The sequence below is a fragment of the Zalophus californianus genome, chromosome 6, assembly GCF_009762305.2.
Source record: "Zalophus californianus isolate mZalCal1 chromosome 6, mZalCal1.pri.v2, whole genome shotgun sequence".
In the NCBI taxonomy this organism is placed as follows: domain Eukaryota; kingdom Metazoa; phylum Chordata; class Mammalia; order Carnivora; family Otariidae; genus Zalophus; species Zalophus californianus.
This window is the reverse complement of record NC_045600.1, coordinates 11,985,158-11,998,252: the sequence shown is the minus strand read 5'-3', so window position 1 is coordinate 11,998,252 and position 13,095 is coordinate 11,985,158. Positions and strand designations below refer to the sequence as shown.

Sequence of the window (13,095 nt, the reverse complement as noted above, 5' to 3'; positions counted from 1 at the left end):
TCAGCGGGGAGTCTGCTTCTCCCTCTGACCTTCCCCCCTCTCCTGCTCTCTCTCTCATTCTCTCTCTCAAATAAATAAATAAATCTTAAAAAAAACTATTAAAAAATAAAAAGAGAGTCAGAGGGTGCCTGGGTGGCTTAGTCATTAAGCATCTGCCTCCTTTGGCTCAGGTCATGATCCCAAGGTCCTGGGATTGAGCCCCACATCGAGCCCGAGCCCGTCGGGCTCCCTGCTCTGCGGGAAGCCTGCTTCTCCCTCTCCCACTTCCCCTGCTGTGTTCCCTCTCTCACTGTGCCTCCCTCTGTCAAATAAATAAATAAAATCTTTAAAAAATAAATAAATAAAAATAAAAGGAGAGTCAGAGACAGGGCACCTGGCTGGCTCAGCCAGTGGAGCGTGCAACTCTTGATCTCGGGGGTCGTGAGTTCAAGCCCCACACTGGGTGCAGAGTTTACTTAAAAAAAAATAATAATTTTTGTGGGGCGCCTGGGTGGCTCAGTCATAGGGCATCTGCCTTCGGCTCAGATCATGATCCCAGGGTCCTGGGATCGAGCCCTGCATCGGGCTCCCTGCTCCGCGGGAAGCCTGCTTCTCCCTCTCCCACTCCCCCTGCTTGTGTTCCCTCTCTCGCTATGTCTCTCTCTGTCAAATAATAAATAAAATCTTTAAAAATAATTATTTTAAAAACTAAAAAAAAAACAAAAACAAAAAACAGTCAGAGGTCAGCTCTGTCAAAATGGCACTGTTGATGCAACCAGAACATCATCATCAGTTAAGATTATTTTTCTAGGTGCTAGTATTTTTCATTAGTCACAGCACTTTAATACCATAGAAATAACTTCTCTAATTTACAGTTTAAATCAAAAGAAAATACAAGTGACATCCAATAAAAAAAAGTGACAAACCCACTTTTCTTGTTTTGAAAATCACCAGGTGCAGGTGCTTCTGTGGCTGTTTATACTTCTTGCTTGAACTCTGACAGGATTGTCTAATTGCTACTCAGAAGAGAACAAATTATAATCTAGTCTGTTTAGGAGGGTCATTGTTAGAAGCAGAAATTGTTTCAAAGAGGGATAAAAATAGGTTTATGCAACCCTCCTCTCTTACCTCCCTCCAAAAACCCCCCCCAAAAAAACAAAAAAACCTGGTCTTTTTAAAAATAAAGGGGAGATATTATGCAGACCAAAAAAAATTCTTCCTCGCTGAGGGAAAACAAAAACACCAGCTACTCTTTATTTTTTTTTTAAGATTTTATTTATTTATTTGAGAGAGAGAGAGCACATGAGAGGGGGGAGGGTCAGAGGGAGAAGCAGACTCCCTGCTGAGCAGGGAGCTCGATGTGGGACTCGATCCCGGGACTCCAGGATCATGACCTGAGCCGAAGGCAGTCGCTTAACCAACTGAGCCACCCAGGCGCCCAACAGCCACTCTTTATTAATGCTTACCATCTGCTAGGCATTTTACACTCATGATTTCATTTAATCCTCCCAACCCCATGACAGGTATGATTACATCTATTTAACAGATAAGGAAACTCTGCTTTATGAGGTTAAGTATTTAAAAATTTGCCAAAGACCCACAATCTATAATGCATGGAAGTGGAATTTCAACCCATGTCTAATTGAAAAGCCCAAATTCCTAACCCTGATAAATCAGTACAGTTTTGATACAAGAGTAACTTTCTGGTATGTACAAATATGTACTTCAAGCTGTACCAACAGTGCTATTTTGAAACTGTTATCTTGTTCACTGCTGGCACAGGGTAGACGCTCAATAAATACCTGTTAAATGAATAAATGAACTGTACTCTGACCCTTTAAGTGATTTATAAAATCAATAAATTAGGTGTTAAGCAAGTCCCATTTTAATAGAAAGGGAAATAATAAAAGCATTAAGCAACTTTGCAGATTTTTAACACTCAGCAATTTTTTTACTTAGCATCTACTAGGTACCAAGGAAGGTGCCAAACACTGGTAATATAAGGATAAAAAAAATATATAGTCCCTGTCCTGGGCATCAAGAAAAGAGGTAAATTATAACTCAACATGGTAAGTGCTCTCAAAGAGAGATCCACAAGATCACATGCAATCAACTCAGCCTGCCATGGACTGAGAATGGTTTCACCAAGTACCTGGCACGCAAGCAAAGTCATACAGGAAAAAACTGTTTTCCAAGCAAAGAAGGGTAGAGGAGGAAGTAGAAAAGGAAGGCCCTTCCATGCAGAGGCTTGGAGTTGTGTAGGGACTTCTCAAAGTTCCATGTGGCAAAAGCTCTGTGTGCAAGCGCATGTATGTGTGAACATGCATATGTATGGCAATTTGGAGAGAAGAGGAGGTAATAAGAGGTAAGACTAGAAAAGGGAGGTTGACCTCAGAATAGGTTTCTGGTCTCCCAAAACTAAGAGGTTTGGATTTTATCCTGTAAGGAACAGAGCTAAAAGATTTTAAAGCACCTATGTTTTAGAAAACTGGCAGCACACAGAAAATGGAAATGGAGTACGGAGAAATGGGTGACAGGATGGGAAGGAGAAAGTGCATGGGAGGGGGGGTTCTGAACTCAAGGAAGCGGGTAAAAGGAAAGGACGAATATAAGAAACGATTCTGGCAGAGAATGAACAAGATTTGGTGACCAACTGGAAACAGGAAATGGAAAAGAGGCAAAACAAAGGTGACAACAATTTCTAGTTCAGTAGATTGGGGAGATGATGGAACCATTAAGAATGAGAATACAGGAGTACATTTGACAGGAAGAACAAATGCATTCCACCTTAAGCCCATAGGACAGTCAGGTCGGGGGGGGGGGGGGGGGCATCATATTTTCTAGAAATAGCCAACTGTTTTCCCCTACCTAGGCTACAAGGAGAGACTAGTCATTTTCCATGTCAACCAGCTCTTTTCTGTTCTAAATTTCAAGGTCACACGATCCTTTACCGAACACAGGGAGGGAGAATCCCTTTCACTCTCATCCCCAACCTGTCCCACCTAATTCAACTCCCACCCAAGGTGTACTCCAAGCAGTAAAATGGATTTCAGCAGCTCTCCAATGCTTTTCCTTTCTAAAGACAGAAATTCTAAATATACTTTTTTTCCTCAAACTATGTTTCTCTACTTCAACCCAATAAACTGGAAGTTTCAATTATATCAGGATAAAAAAATAAACCAGAATGCTAATTAATTTATAAGAAATAAAATTATCCAAGGAAGTGCTCTCATCCAAAAGACCAGCCCATCGTCTCTGGGGAGGCAGACTTCCACTGAAATTAAAGTACTCTTGGGGCGCCTGGGTGGCTCAGTCGTTAAGTGTCTGCCTTCGGCTCAGGTCATGATCCCAGGGTCCTGGGATCAAGCCCCGCATCGGGCTCCCTGCTCCGCGGGAAGCCTGCTTCTCCCTCTCCGACTCCCCCTGCTTGTGTTCCCTCTCTCGCTGACTCTCTCTCTGTCAAATAAATAAATAAAATCTCTTTAAAAAAAGAAATTAAAGTACTCTAATTAATTAAGAACTCTTTAGATCTAAATACTACTTGCGGAAAGAAATGTCAAGAAATCAAAATATTAACGTAACTATTACTATGTAACTCTGGGTCACTATTCATTAGTAAAACAAAACAAGGACTTCAAAAATGAGTGAAAGTTGCTATGGATTGGTAGAGTATCTTCCTTGTTTTATTGTCGAAATGTGGGTAGAATGGGCAATTAGGCACAAAAATACATTTCAGCTGGAACGCTGTGTCACCAGAATAAGCAAAAACATAACAGGAAAAACTTACAGCCATGTTTAACAATATATTCAAGTCAGAAAGGGCTTAAGATTCACTAAATATTTTAATGAGTTGTTTCAACTGTTACAAAACTCGAAGCAAAAAAGTAACTGTGTCACGCACAGATACTTTTTAATTGTGTCAGTATAAAGGAAAAGGATCAAAATCAGATCCGCCCCCAAGCTAAAGGCAAAGTAAGCGGTGGGCGTGGAAGAACCAAACAAAAATAAACGACTCGATGTAGGAGCAGTTTCCCTCCATTCTGAGATACCCACAGTATTCAATGGAAGAAGAACCAGAACTCTTCCCCGGACCCCAGTGTCTTTCATCAGAGAAAATCTGTTAAGAAGAGGCCAAAGAAGTATAACGAAAAAAGGGAGGACTGACACTCCCGACGGATGTAAGTGGGAACCGATCCGGGCGCTCCCAGGGTCCCAGAAAAGCACTCCCTCCCATCGCTCCAGCTGTTACCTTCCACTTCCTCCGTGCCCTCCATTAGCATATCCTTTGTAAAATTTGAAATCTGGTCAGTGAGGGAAGCCAGGCTGCCTCCGACTTGACCCAGAGACTGGCCCAAGCCGGAGCCGAGGCCCCCAAGCCAGGACGACATCGCTGCGGTTTAGAGAACGATATGGTCCGCTCCGAGAAAATCGTCCAGCGTCGTCGGACGATCCAGCCAAAGCTCCTCGAACCGCTGCCTTCACGGGACCAATCCAAATCAAAACACTCAAGATTCGGTAACACAATGGGGTTCCTAGGCAACGCCGGCTTCGGGGGGCTCCCACCAACCGCCGGACTCTGCCTAGAAACGCAGAGGCCTGACCTGGGACGTTACCAGGGGCCCGCCTCCAGTGCCACTGTCAACCCCGCGAGGCCTCTGCTCATTCCCACGACTTCCCAACGTCCAGGTTGGGCCACTTCTTCCCCTGTTTTAGTGACTTTCCCCAGCCCCGAAGGCAACTCCTGCCAACTCGACGCCGGCCGCCATGACACCCACTAAGAACGCGGCGACGGATCATAGAGAGGCGCCGCGCTGGCGTAGACGGGCTCTGCGGAGCTGCCGGACGTGTCCTTGGCGCAAGGGAGCATGGGATAGCGGAGGACCGAGAGCGGCGGCCGGAGGCCGCATACCTCCTGCGCAGGGGCAAGGTCAGCCTCCACGTAGCGCGCCGGCTTTGGTCTTTGAGGGAGCGGTCTCCAGAGCCAGGGGTGACGCGGCGGTTCCCGCCCGCGGCACCTGCCGTTCGGGCAGAGCCGTTCGTCAGTGGGTGCCTCTGGAAGCCGGCGTGGCCCGGGAAGCCCCTGAACCCTCACGGTGTCGGTGAAACCTGAGTGTTTAATTCTGACTACACGCGCAGCCAGCGGTGCAAGGGCACTTGGCAGGGTCGCTGCACTGCGCAGCAAGCGGTTTTACTTATCACAGTTACGGTGTTGATTCTGCAACAGCCTGTCGGGCTGCTCTGTGCCCAACACTACGGTAGGAGCTCGGGATACACAGAAAGGATGGGCTGCAAACTCGTGTCCAGGCAGGAAACACACGTTGGTTACTTTCTGTAGTATTTTTCCTGGTGGCTTTACAGCTCATAGTTGAAACCCTGCCTTCTCTGATATACCAAGAGCTTTGTTCATGAAGCCGATATAACCCATGAAGTTAAAGCATAGACCACCTTAAAAAAAAAAAACTCATTACAGGACAGCAGGACAACTTATTATGAAGAAATGCTGTTCTAAAAGAAACTCTCCTATGGTGTTGGTGGCACTAACTGTGCAAGTGCCCACCCCCTCCCAGTCCTGTTACACGAGTGGAGTAGAGCACACAGCAGAGTGTCCTGCGAGGAAGAAAGGTCACGTGACTTACAAGTACTTGCTGCAATGGTCTGGGAATGCATTACCCGGCCAGAGAGACTATCACGTTTTTTGCTTTAAATAAAAAGAATAGGTCTGCAGTCCTTTTAAGCATAGCACTACATATACTGGCCTCTTTCTCTTTGATTTTGTTTACAGGAGGGGTCACCGCAGATTACACTGTTTGTGACTGGAACATTGGGAATGCCTCCACTGTTTAGAATCTGATGGCACCAGGCAATAGCAGCTCTCCCTGAAATCTGAATGCTTTTAAGAAGAAAATTGCATCCCATTCTGGAAGTGTTTATTAAATGTTTTATTTGTAAGACATCAGTGCCCAAGGGTTAGATGTGCAGACTCCAGGCCCTGACTGCCTGGAGCTGTTACTTATTAGCTGTACGACCTTGGGTGGGTTACTTAACCTCTCTGTGCATCAGTTTCTTTTTTGTAAAACGGAAAATGATAATAATAGTGTCTACTGGGTGGGGTCGTTAGGAGGATTAAATAGGGTAATATTTTTAAGTGCTTGGAACAGTGCCTGGTACCTGGTGAGTTCTATTTAAGTGTTTGTAAAGTTTCAAAAATGTGGCATACAGATGACCTGCAAGTTGATGTGTCTACCGTTATTCTGGGCATTGGGAGTACAGCAGGAGAAAAAAAAACCATGTAGTCCCTGGTCTCACGGAGCTTGCATTCTACTGGGAAGGGACAGATGATAAATAAAGTGTAATAAATATAGACAAGGAGTGACGACTGCTTGGAGGAAAAAAACACAGGGTCAGGATCATATGGAAAAGATAGGAGAGGGCACTTGTTATAGAAGGTAGTCAGGGAAGGCCTCACTGATAAGGTGATACTTGAACAGATACTCGAAGGAATTAAGAGAATGAGATATGTCAGGGCACCTGGCTGGCTCAGTCAGTGGAGCATGTGACTCTTGATTTCAAGGTTGTGAGTTTAAGCTCCACATTGGGTCTAGCGCTTGCTTAGGGGGGAAAAAGTGAGATATGTAGGTATATATGGAAAAGAGCAGTACAGGCAGAAAGAAACAGCTGCTGCAAAGGTCCTGAAGCAGGAGGAGGGTCCTTGGCAGGTTAGAGGATTAGCAAAAAGGCAGTGATGGCTGGAGCAGAGTGGGGTGAGGAAGGGTGATTAAGTGATGAGGACAAAAGAGTGGGAGGGCACAGATCACATAGGGCCTGGTAGGCCATATTGTAAGGGCTCTGGCTTTTACTGAGTAGGATGGAGCACTATTAGCAGAGGGGAAAACTGCTTTGAACAGAGGAGTCACATAAACGTGGGACCTAACTGGGTTTCTGGACCATAGTGAAAAGTTTAGCTAGTGTAAATCAAGCTTTTATTGCCTACAGCTGTAAATTCTCTGGAGCACCATCCTATAAATTCATGTCATGCCATAAAGATACTGAAATTAATGAAGAAAACAAACACAATTACATGCCTTTACATCATTTTTTTAAAAGGCTTTATTTATTTGTGAGAGAGAATGAGAGAGAGCAGGGTCAGAAGGAGAAGCAGACTCCCCGCCGAGCAGGGAGCCCGATGTGGGGATCGATCCCGCGACTCCAGGATCATGACCTGAGCCGAAGGCAGTCGTCCAACCAACTGAGCCTCCCAGGCGCCCGCCTTTACATCATTTTTAAAGTAACATAAAAAGCTATGTCCTAAAAGTTCCTTATGGGGTATTTTTTTTTTCCTCTGGGATGAACTATGGCCCAAGAGACTTAAAGAATGATTCTGATAAATAACATGATGTTTGGGATGTGCTTCAAAATAATGGGAGCAGAGTAGATGAAACAGGAATTGCCAGGAATTGATCATTGTTGAAGCTGGGTACATAGAGGTTCATTATACTAGTCTTTTACTTATGCATATATTTGAAATTTTTTATAATAAAAAGTTAAAAGACATCCAAGTTTGATGAAGGTTGGGCTGAAGATCTCCTTTTCCTGCCAAATATCCCTGTAGCTAACATGGATGTTCATTATCAGATAATGAGTAGCAAAACCAGCCCTGCACAATCAAACATTTCACATCAGAAAGAGCCCATGAATCTGAGTGGCTCCAGGGGATGGGATCTAAGCTGCCTAGCTGGAATTCTGAACCTAGGATTTTTTTAAAGAGAGATCCAGCACACTATGGCGGGGGGTGGGGGCAGGGGGCTCAGAGGCAGGGAGAGAGAATCTTAAGCAGGCTCCATGCCTATCACAGAGCCCCATGTGGGGCTGTCTCATGACCCTGAAATCATAACCTGGGCTGAAACCAAGAGTCAGACACTTAAATGAGCCACCCAGGCGCCCCATGAACCTAGGATTTTTGAAAACTCAATAGCTAGAAACAAAAAAAGCAAACAATATTATTGGCTGGAACCTGGTTTCTGTTTCTCAAGTGGTGGGATCAATACTTCTCCAGAAAAAACAGTTCCTTTCTTGTGAGAAAACTGTCTAAATGGGTTTATTTATGCAAGGGTAAAGCAAAAAAAAAAAAAAAAAAAAAAAAAGTTTTATTTATTTTTTAAGATTTTATTTATTTATTTGACAGAGAGAGACATAGCGAGAGCAGGAACACAAGCAGTGGGGGGTGGGAGAGGGAGAAGCAGGCTTCCCTCTGAGCAGGGAGCCCGATGTGGGGCTTGATCCCAGGACTCTGGGATCATGACCTGAGCCAAAGGCAGACGCTTAACGACTGAGCCACCCAGGTGCCCCCATTTTGTTTTATTTTAAAGATTTTATTTATTTATTTATCTACTTATTTATTTATTTATCAGAGAGAGAGAGAGCACAAGCAGGGGGAGCGGCAGGCAGAGGGAGAAGCAGGCTCTCCGCTGAGCGGGGAGCCTGATGTGGGGCTCGATCCCAGGACCCTGGGATCATGACCTGAGCAGAAGGCAGATGCTTAGCTGATTGAGCCACCCAGGTGCCCCTGATGCTCTGAAACGTGTTAATAATGATGTGTTTTGCGATGGGCTGTTTGTAGTTTCATTCATTATGCTGGGCATTCCGCAAACGCTTTCAAAAACCATGTCTTTTAGTTCTGCAAATTATTTGAAAGGGTGTTTTTGCTTGTTTGTTTGTTTTTAAAGATTTTATTTATTTATTTATTTGAAAGAGAGAGAATGAGAGATAGCACAAGAGGGAAGAGGGTCAGAGGGAGAAGCAGACTCCCCACTGAGCAGGGAGCCCGATGTGGGACTCGATCCCGGGACTCCAGGATCATGACCTGAGCCGAAGGGAGTCGCTTAACCAACTGAGCCACTCAGGCACCTGTTTGTTTTTTAATTGATGAATGCCTCCTCTCTGGGGAATCTGCTCTTTTCAGAGATTTGTAATCAGTCCTCTTGATTTCAGTCCACATCTCACCCCCACCTTCCAAGATAGTTGTTGCTTTCGTTTCCTGTTTGCTATTGGGTGTACTTCTCTTCAACACAATATTCAGCTTCCTCAGCTCTGCTCGCTCCTGTACAGACTTTCCATCTTTGCGCAAAATGCTACATCTTGCTTCTGCTGTTGCCTCGCTTAGCAGTGGCTAATCGTTCCCCAGAGTCTGATCTCCCCTTCGTGCACAATTATTGAACCCTAACTTTTTGCCTGGATGCACGGTAGAGCAGAAAATGCCAGGGCCCCCTCCTGATCCCTTCATTCCTTTACCACTTTTGTGCACACCCTTTCTTGGGGTCCTTTCACTTTCAACGGGTGTTCCTGTCTGGCAGAGGACTGCCTTCAGGCTCCCAGAGCCCACACTGCCTGTGTGCCCAGAGATGCGGAAACATCTCTACTAAACCTTGTTCAGTAGAATTTAAAATGATGCAGCTCCCCTGCCCACGTTGTAACAACTCCAAGATGTGAATATACTGTGTGCAGCCGGACCTGTCTGCAGGATTGAGGCTTTGCTTATTGTTATACCCTTGCTTGGCTTCCTTTCCTTATTCCACTTTCTTACCCCACCATGCCCCTTCCCTTACTTCCTGGAAATACTTTTTATTTTTTTAAGATTTTAGTTATTTGAGAGAAAGAGTGCACGAGTAGGGGTAGGGGCAGAGGGAGCGGGAGAAGCAAGACTCCCTGCTGAGCGGAGAGCCCAATGCGGGTCTTGATGCGGGGTTCAATGGGGGGCTCAATCCTGGGACCCTGAGATCGTGACCTGAAATGAAGTCAGACGCTTAACTGACTGAGCCACCCAGGTGCCCCTGAAAACACGTTTTAAAAAATTTTCACAGGAATCCTCATCTTGGGGTCTGCCTCTAGGATGCCCGAGCTAAGACTCATGACCACCCAGAGTAAAAACCATTTTATAGCTGGGAGTGGCCATGTGATTCAGTTCTGGCCCATGTAAATATAAGTGGAAATGGCATATGCAACTTCAAGGAGGTAACCTTAAAGAAAAGGCACATGGGGGCACCTGGCTGGCTCACTCAGTAGAGCATGTGACGCTTGATCTCAGAGTCGTGAATTCGAGCCCCACTTTAGGCTATAGATATTACTTTAAAAAAAAAGGGCGGGCACATGGCCTTCTTCCATCCTCCTTTTGCTTTCTGACTGCTGGGATGCAGATGTGATCATGGGCTCCGCAGCAGCTTTCTTGAACCATGAATTGATCTTAGCAATGAAGCCATCCATGTAAAGGAAGAATACAGAGAGCAGATTCTTTTAAAGTTTTTTTTTTAATTTATTTATTTGAGAGAGACACGGAGATATTGATAGAGAGCACGAGCTGGGGAGGAGAGGGAGAAGCAGGCTTCCCGCTGAGCAGGGAGCCTGACATGGAACTTGATTCCAGGACCCTGAGATCATGACCTGAGCCAAAGGCAGACACTTAACCGACTGAGCCACCTAGGTGCCCCCAGAAAGCAGATTCTTAAAAAAAAAAAAAAAAAAATCTTTGTGTGATGCCCAATCAGCTCTGATTTCCTTAAGATGAGAGAGAAAAAACTTAGAGCTTATAAAGTCATATATTAAGTTTTTCTAGGACAACCAAATCTAAAGGCTGAAGTCTAAGTGAAGAGCTATGATATTGTTGCTCATGCTTCTATAATATGATGGTTTCCTGGACAAAAAGGGGCTGAGAGAGACAGAAGGAGAATAACTGGGAGATATCTGGATATTAATCTCTACAGTTGATGATGTGGATTAACAACCAAAATATGCTGAGATTTCAAAACGGAAGTATAATCGTCTGATAGTGATGAAAACAATTGCAGAGATATAAGAGGAAGAAAAACAAAAAGCACAACTGGGGAGTGGGAGCCTCGCCTGAAATCCTGATCTGAGGAATGTTAAGCAGTGTCTTTAATGCTAAAAATAACAGCCAGTTTTTTGGGTTGCTTAAGGTGAGCACTGGCATGCTTTTTGTTAGATGTAGTTACTAACCTTTTAAAAGATTATTTTTTCGGGGGTGCCTGGGTAGTTCAGTCAGTTAAGTGTCTGACTCTTGATTTCAGCTCAGGTCATGATCTCAGGGTTGGGGGGATTGAGCCCCGAGTCGGGCTCCGTGCTCAGCTGGGTGTCTCCTTGAGATTCATTGTCTCCCTCTGCTCATGCTCATGCAGGCACACACACACTCTCTCTCTCTCGCTCTCTCTCTCAAATAAAGCCTTAAATTATTTTTTAAAGTCTTGGGAATATTCTAGAAAGAAGTGGGGAATATTTTAGAAAATGGAAGCAGATGTCTTGGTATAATGGCAAAAAAATACCATACACACTTATCTGTATTTATAAAAGCTTACATAAATTGTCTGCATCCTAATTCCGTCCTTCTTCACTACCTGGTAGCCTCTTTCAGCCTTCTCTCTGTTCCCCTGACACAAGCAGCCACCCCTCATCTCAGAGCTGCTGTGCTTGCTGTTTCCTCAGGCCGGTATCATGCCCCTCACCTCTGCATGGCTGCCTCATGATTTTTCAGGTGTCGGTGTGAAGGTCACCTCTGCAGAGGCCTTTCTTGAATCCAGTACAAAAACGGCTCTCCCTCTCAATCACACTCCATTACATCATCCTGTTTGATTGTCTTCTATCTCACAGAACAAGCACAGTTCTTTACGTGTTATGAAGTTATGTTCCTTAAAGGTCTCCTCTGTGTAACAGCCAACCAGAATGCAAGGAGCATGAGAGCAAAGTATCTTATTCATGACTCTGTTTCCAAGGACCCCGAACCATGCCTGCGCTCAAATGTTTTGTTGAATGAGTGAATGAATGCCACAGTTGTTTTTCTCTAGCAGCCCAAGACAGGGTGGCAGTGGGTTCCCAACACAGAAAGAACTGGAACAATGGTGGGGGAGAACAGGGCACAGCAAAGGGTGTTAGTCCAGTTGAAAGAGTCCTCCCAGCAGGGGATGGCCAACAAACTTCTGGGGCTGGGATACCAAAAGAGGAGAATGTGAGGGAGTACCTGGGGGTGGGAAAGACCCGCAAGGAGGCCTGCTAGGACCACAGTGTGTAAAGGGGAAGTGTCAAGAGAACAGGTCAGCCTGACCCAAATTACTTAAAAAACGAACTTTTGAGCATTTGGTGACACAGATACAAAATGGTTAAAGGGTCCTCAAACATGCAAATCTTCAGGATAAAGACAACCCTCAAATTCCCTTTTAGAAAAGATAAAGTTTTTAGCTAAAAGTTTTTAGCCATATAAAATGGGCCTTCGAATCAACTTATATTTCACGGGGCCCACAAGTAGGTGTTGATGAGATCAGAGCCATTTGGTGCCATTCAAATTCAATGAAATGGTCCTTTTAAAGCATTAAGTTACGAGGTTTTGCTAAAAAGATTCATGTAATCAATTTGAAAATTTTATATTTCAATATTTGTGCCCAATCATAATTAAGGATAAAATGGATATACAACCCTCATTATGATTTGAGGATTCTAGAATCCCATCAGTCCAAGTGGATTCCAATTACTGCAGTTGGATTCTGGTGTCGAGTTGGATGAGGAAAAAACAGCACTCATAGAAATTGTTACCGACATGGGATGCCTGGGTGGCTTAGTGGTTACACGTCTGCCTTTGGCTCAGGTCGTGATCCTGGGGTCTTGGGATCGAGCCCCGCATCGGGCTCCCCGCTCTGCGGGAAGCCTGCTTCTCCCTCTGACCCTCTTCCCTCTTGTGCTGTCTCTCATTCTCTCTCAAATAAATAAAATCTTAAAAAAAAATCAAATTTCAAGGAAAAATTTGGACTTAGTGTCTCTTAGAAAAAAGATGAGAGGTTCCAGCAATAATGGGTCCTTGGGCAGCCGTGAGCTCGAATGGAGTTATCAATGCCCCCGCCCATTTTACTCATCACTTGCAGCCCATAAAGCCATGCCTCTCAAACTTGAATCTGCATGTGAATTCCTTGGGGGTCTTATTAAAAATGCAGGTCCTGAGCCAGTAGGTGTACCCTGAAGCTCTGGAGCATTTCTGAAAAGCTCTCAGGTGGTTGCAGAGGCTGCTGGTCTTCCCACCATCCTTTGCGTAGCAAGGCGAGGAATTAACAGTCAATACAAATA

General features: G+C 44.8%; 1 protein-coding gene across 6 annotated transcripts in view; it reads right to left on the bottom strand.

Annotated features, from left to right (window-relative positions):
- The window catches only part of TRIP11 (thyroid hormone receptor interactor 11), a 64,725-nt gene extending 59,963 nt beyond the window's left edge, over positions 1–4,762 (bottom strand). For 5 of the 6 annotated variants that reach the window (XR_003515601.1, XR_003515603.1, XR_003515604.1 and 2 more), the window contains exon 1: positions 4,229–4,367. Coding sequence is in view for 3 of the 6 variants with exons in the window: in XM_027569318.2 (XP_027425119.1) it covers positions 4,229–4,367 (139 nt within the window). In the remaining 3 variants the exon portion in view is untranslated. Of the gene's footprint in view, positions 1–4,228 lie in introns of all 6 variants that reach the window. The other variant, XM_027569320.2, reaches the window with a different exon arrangement.
- Positions 4,763–13,095: the final 8,333 nt, after the last annotated feature.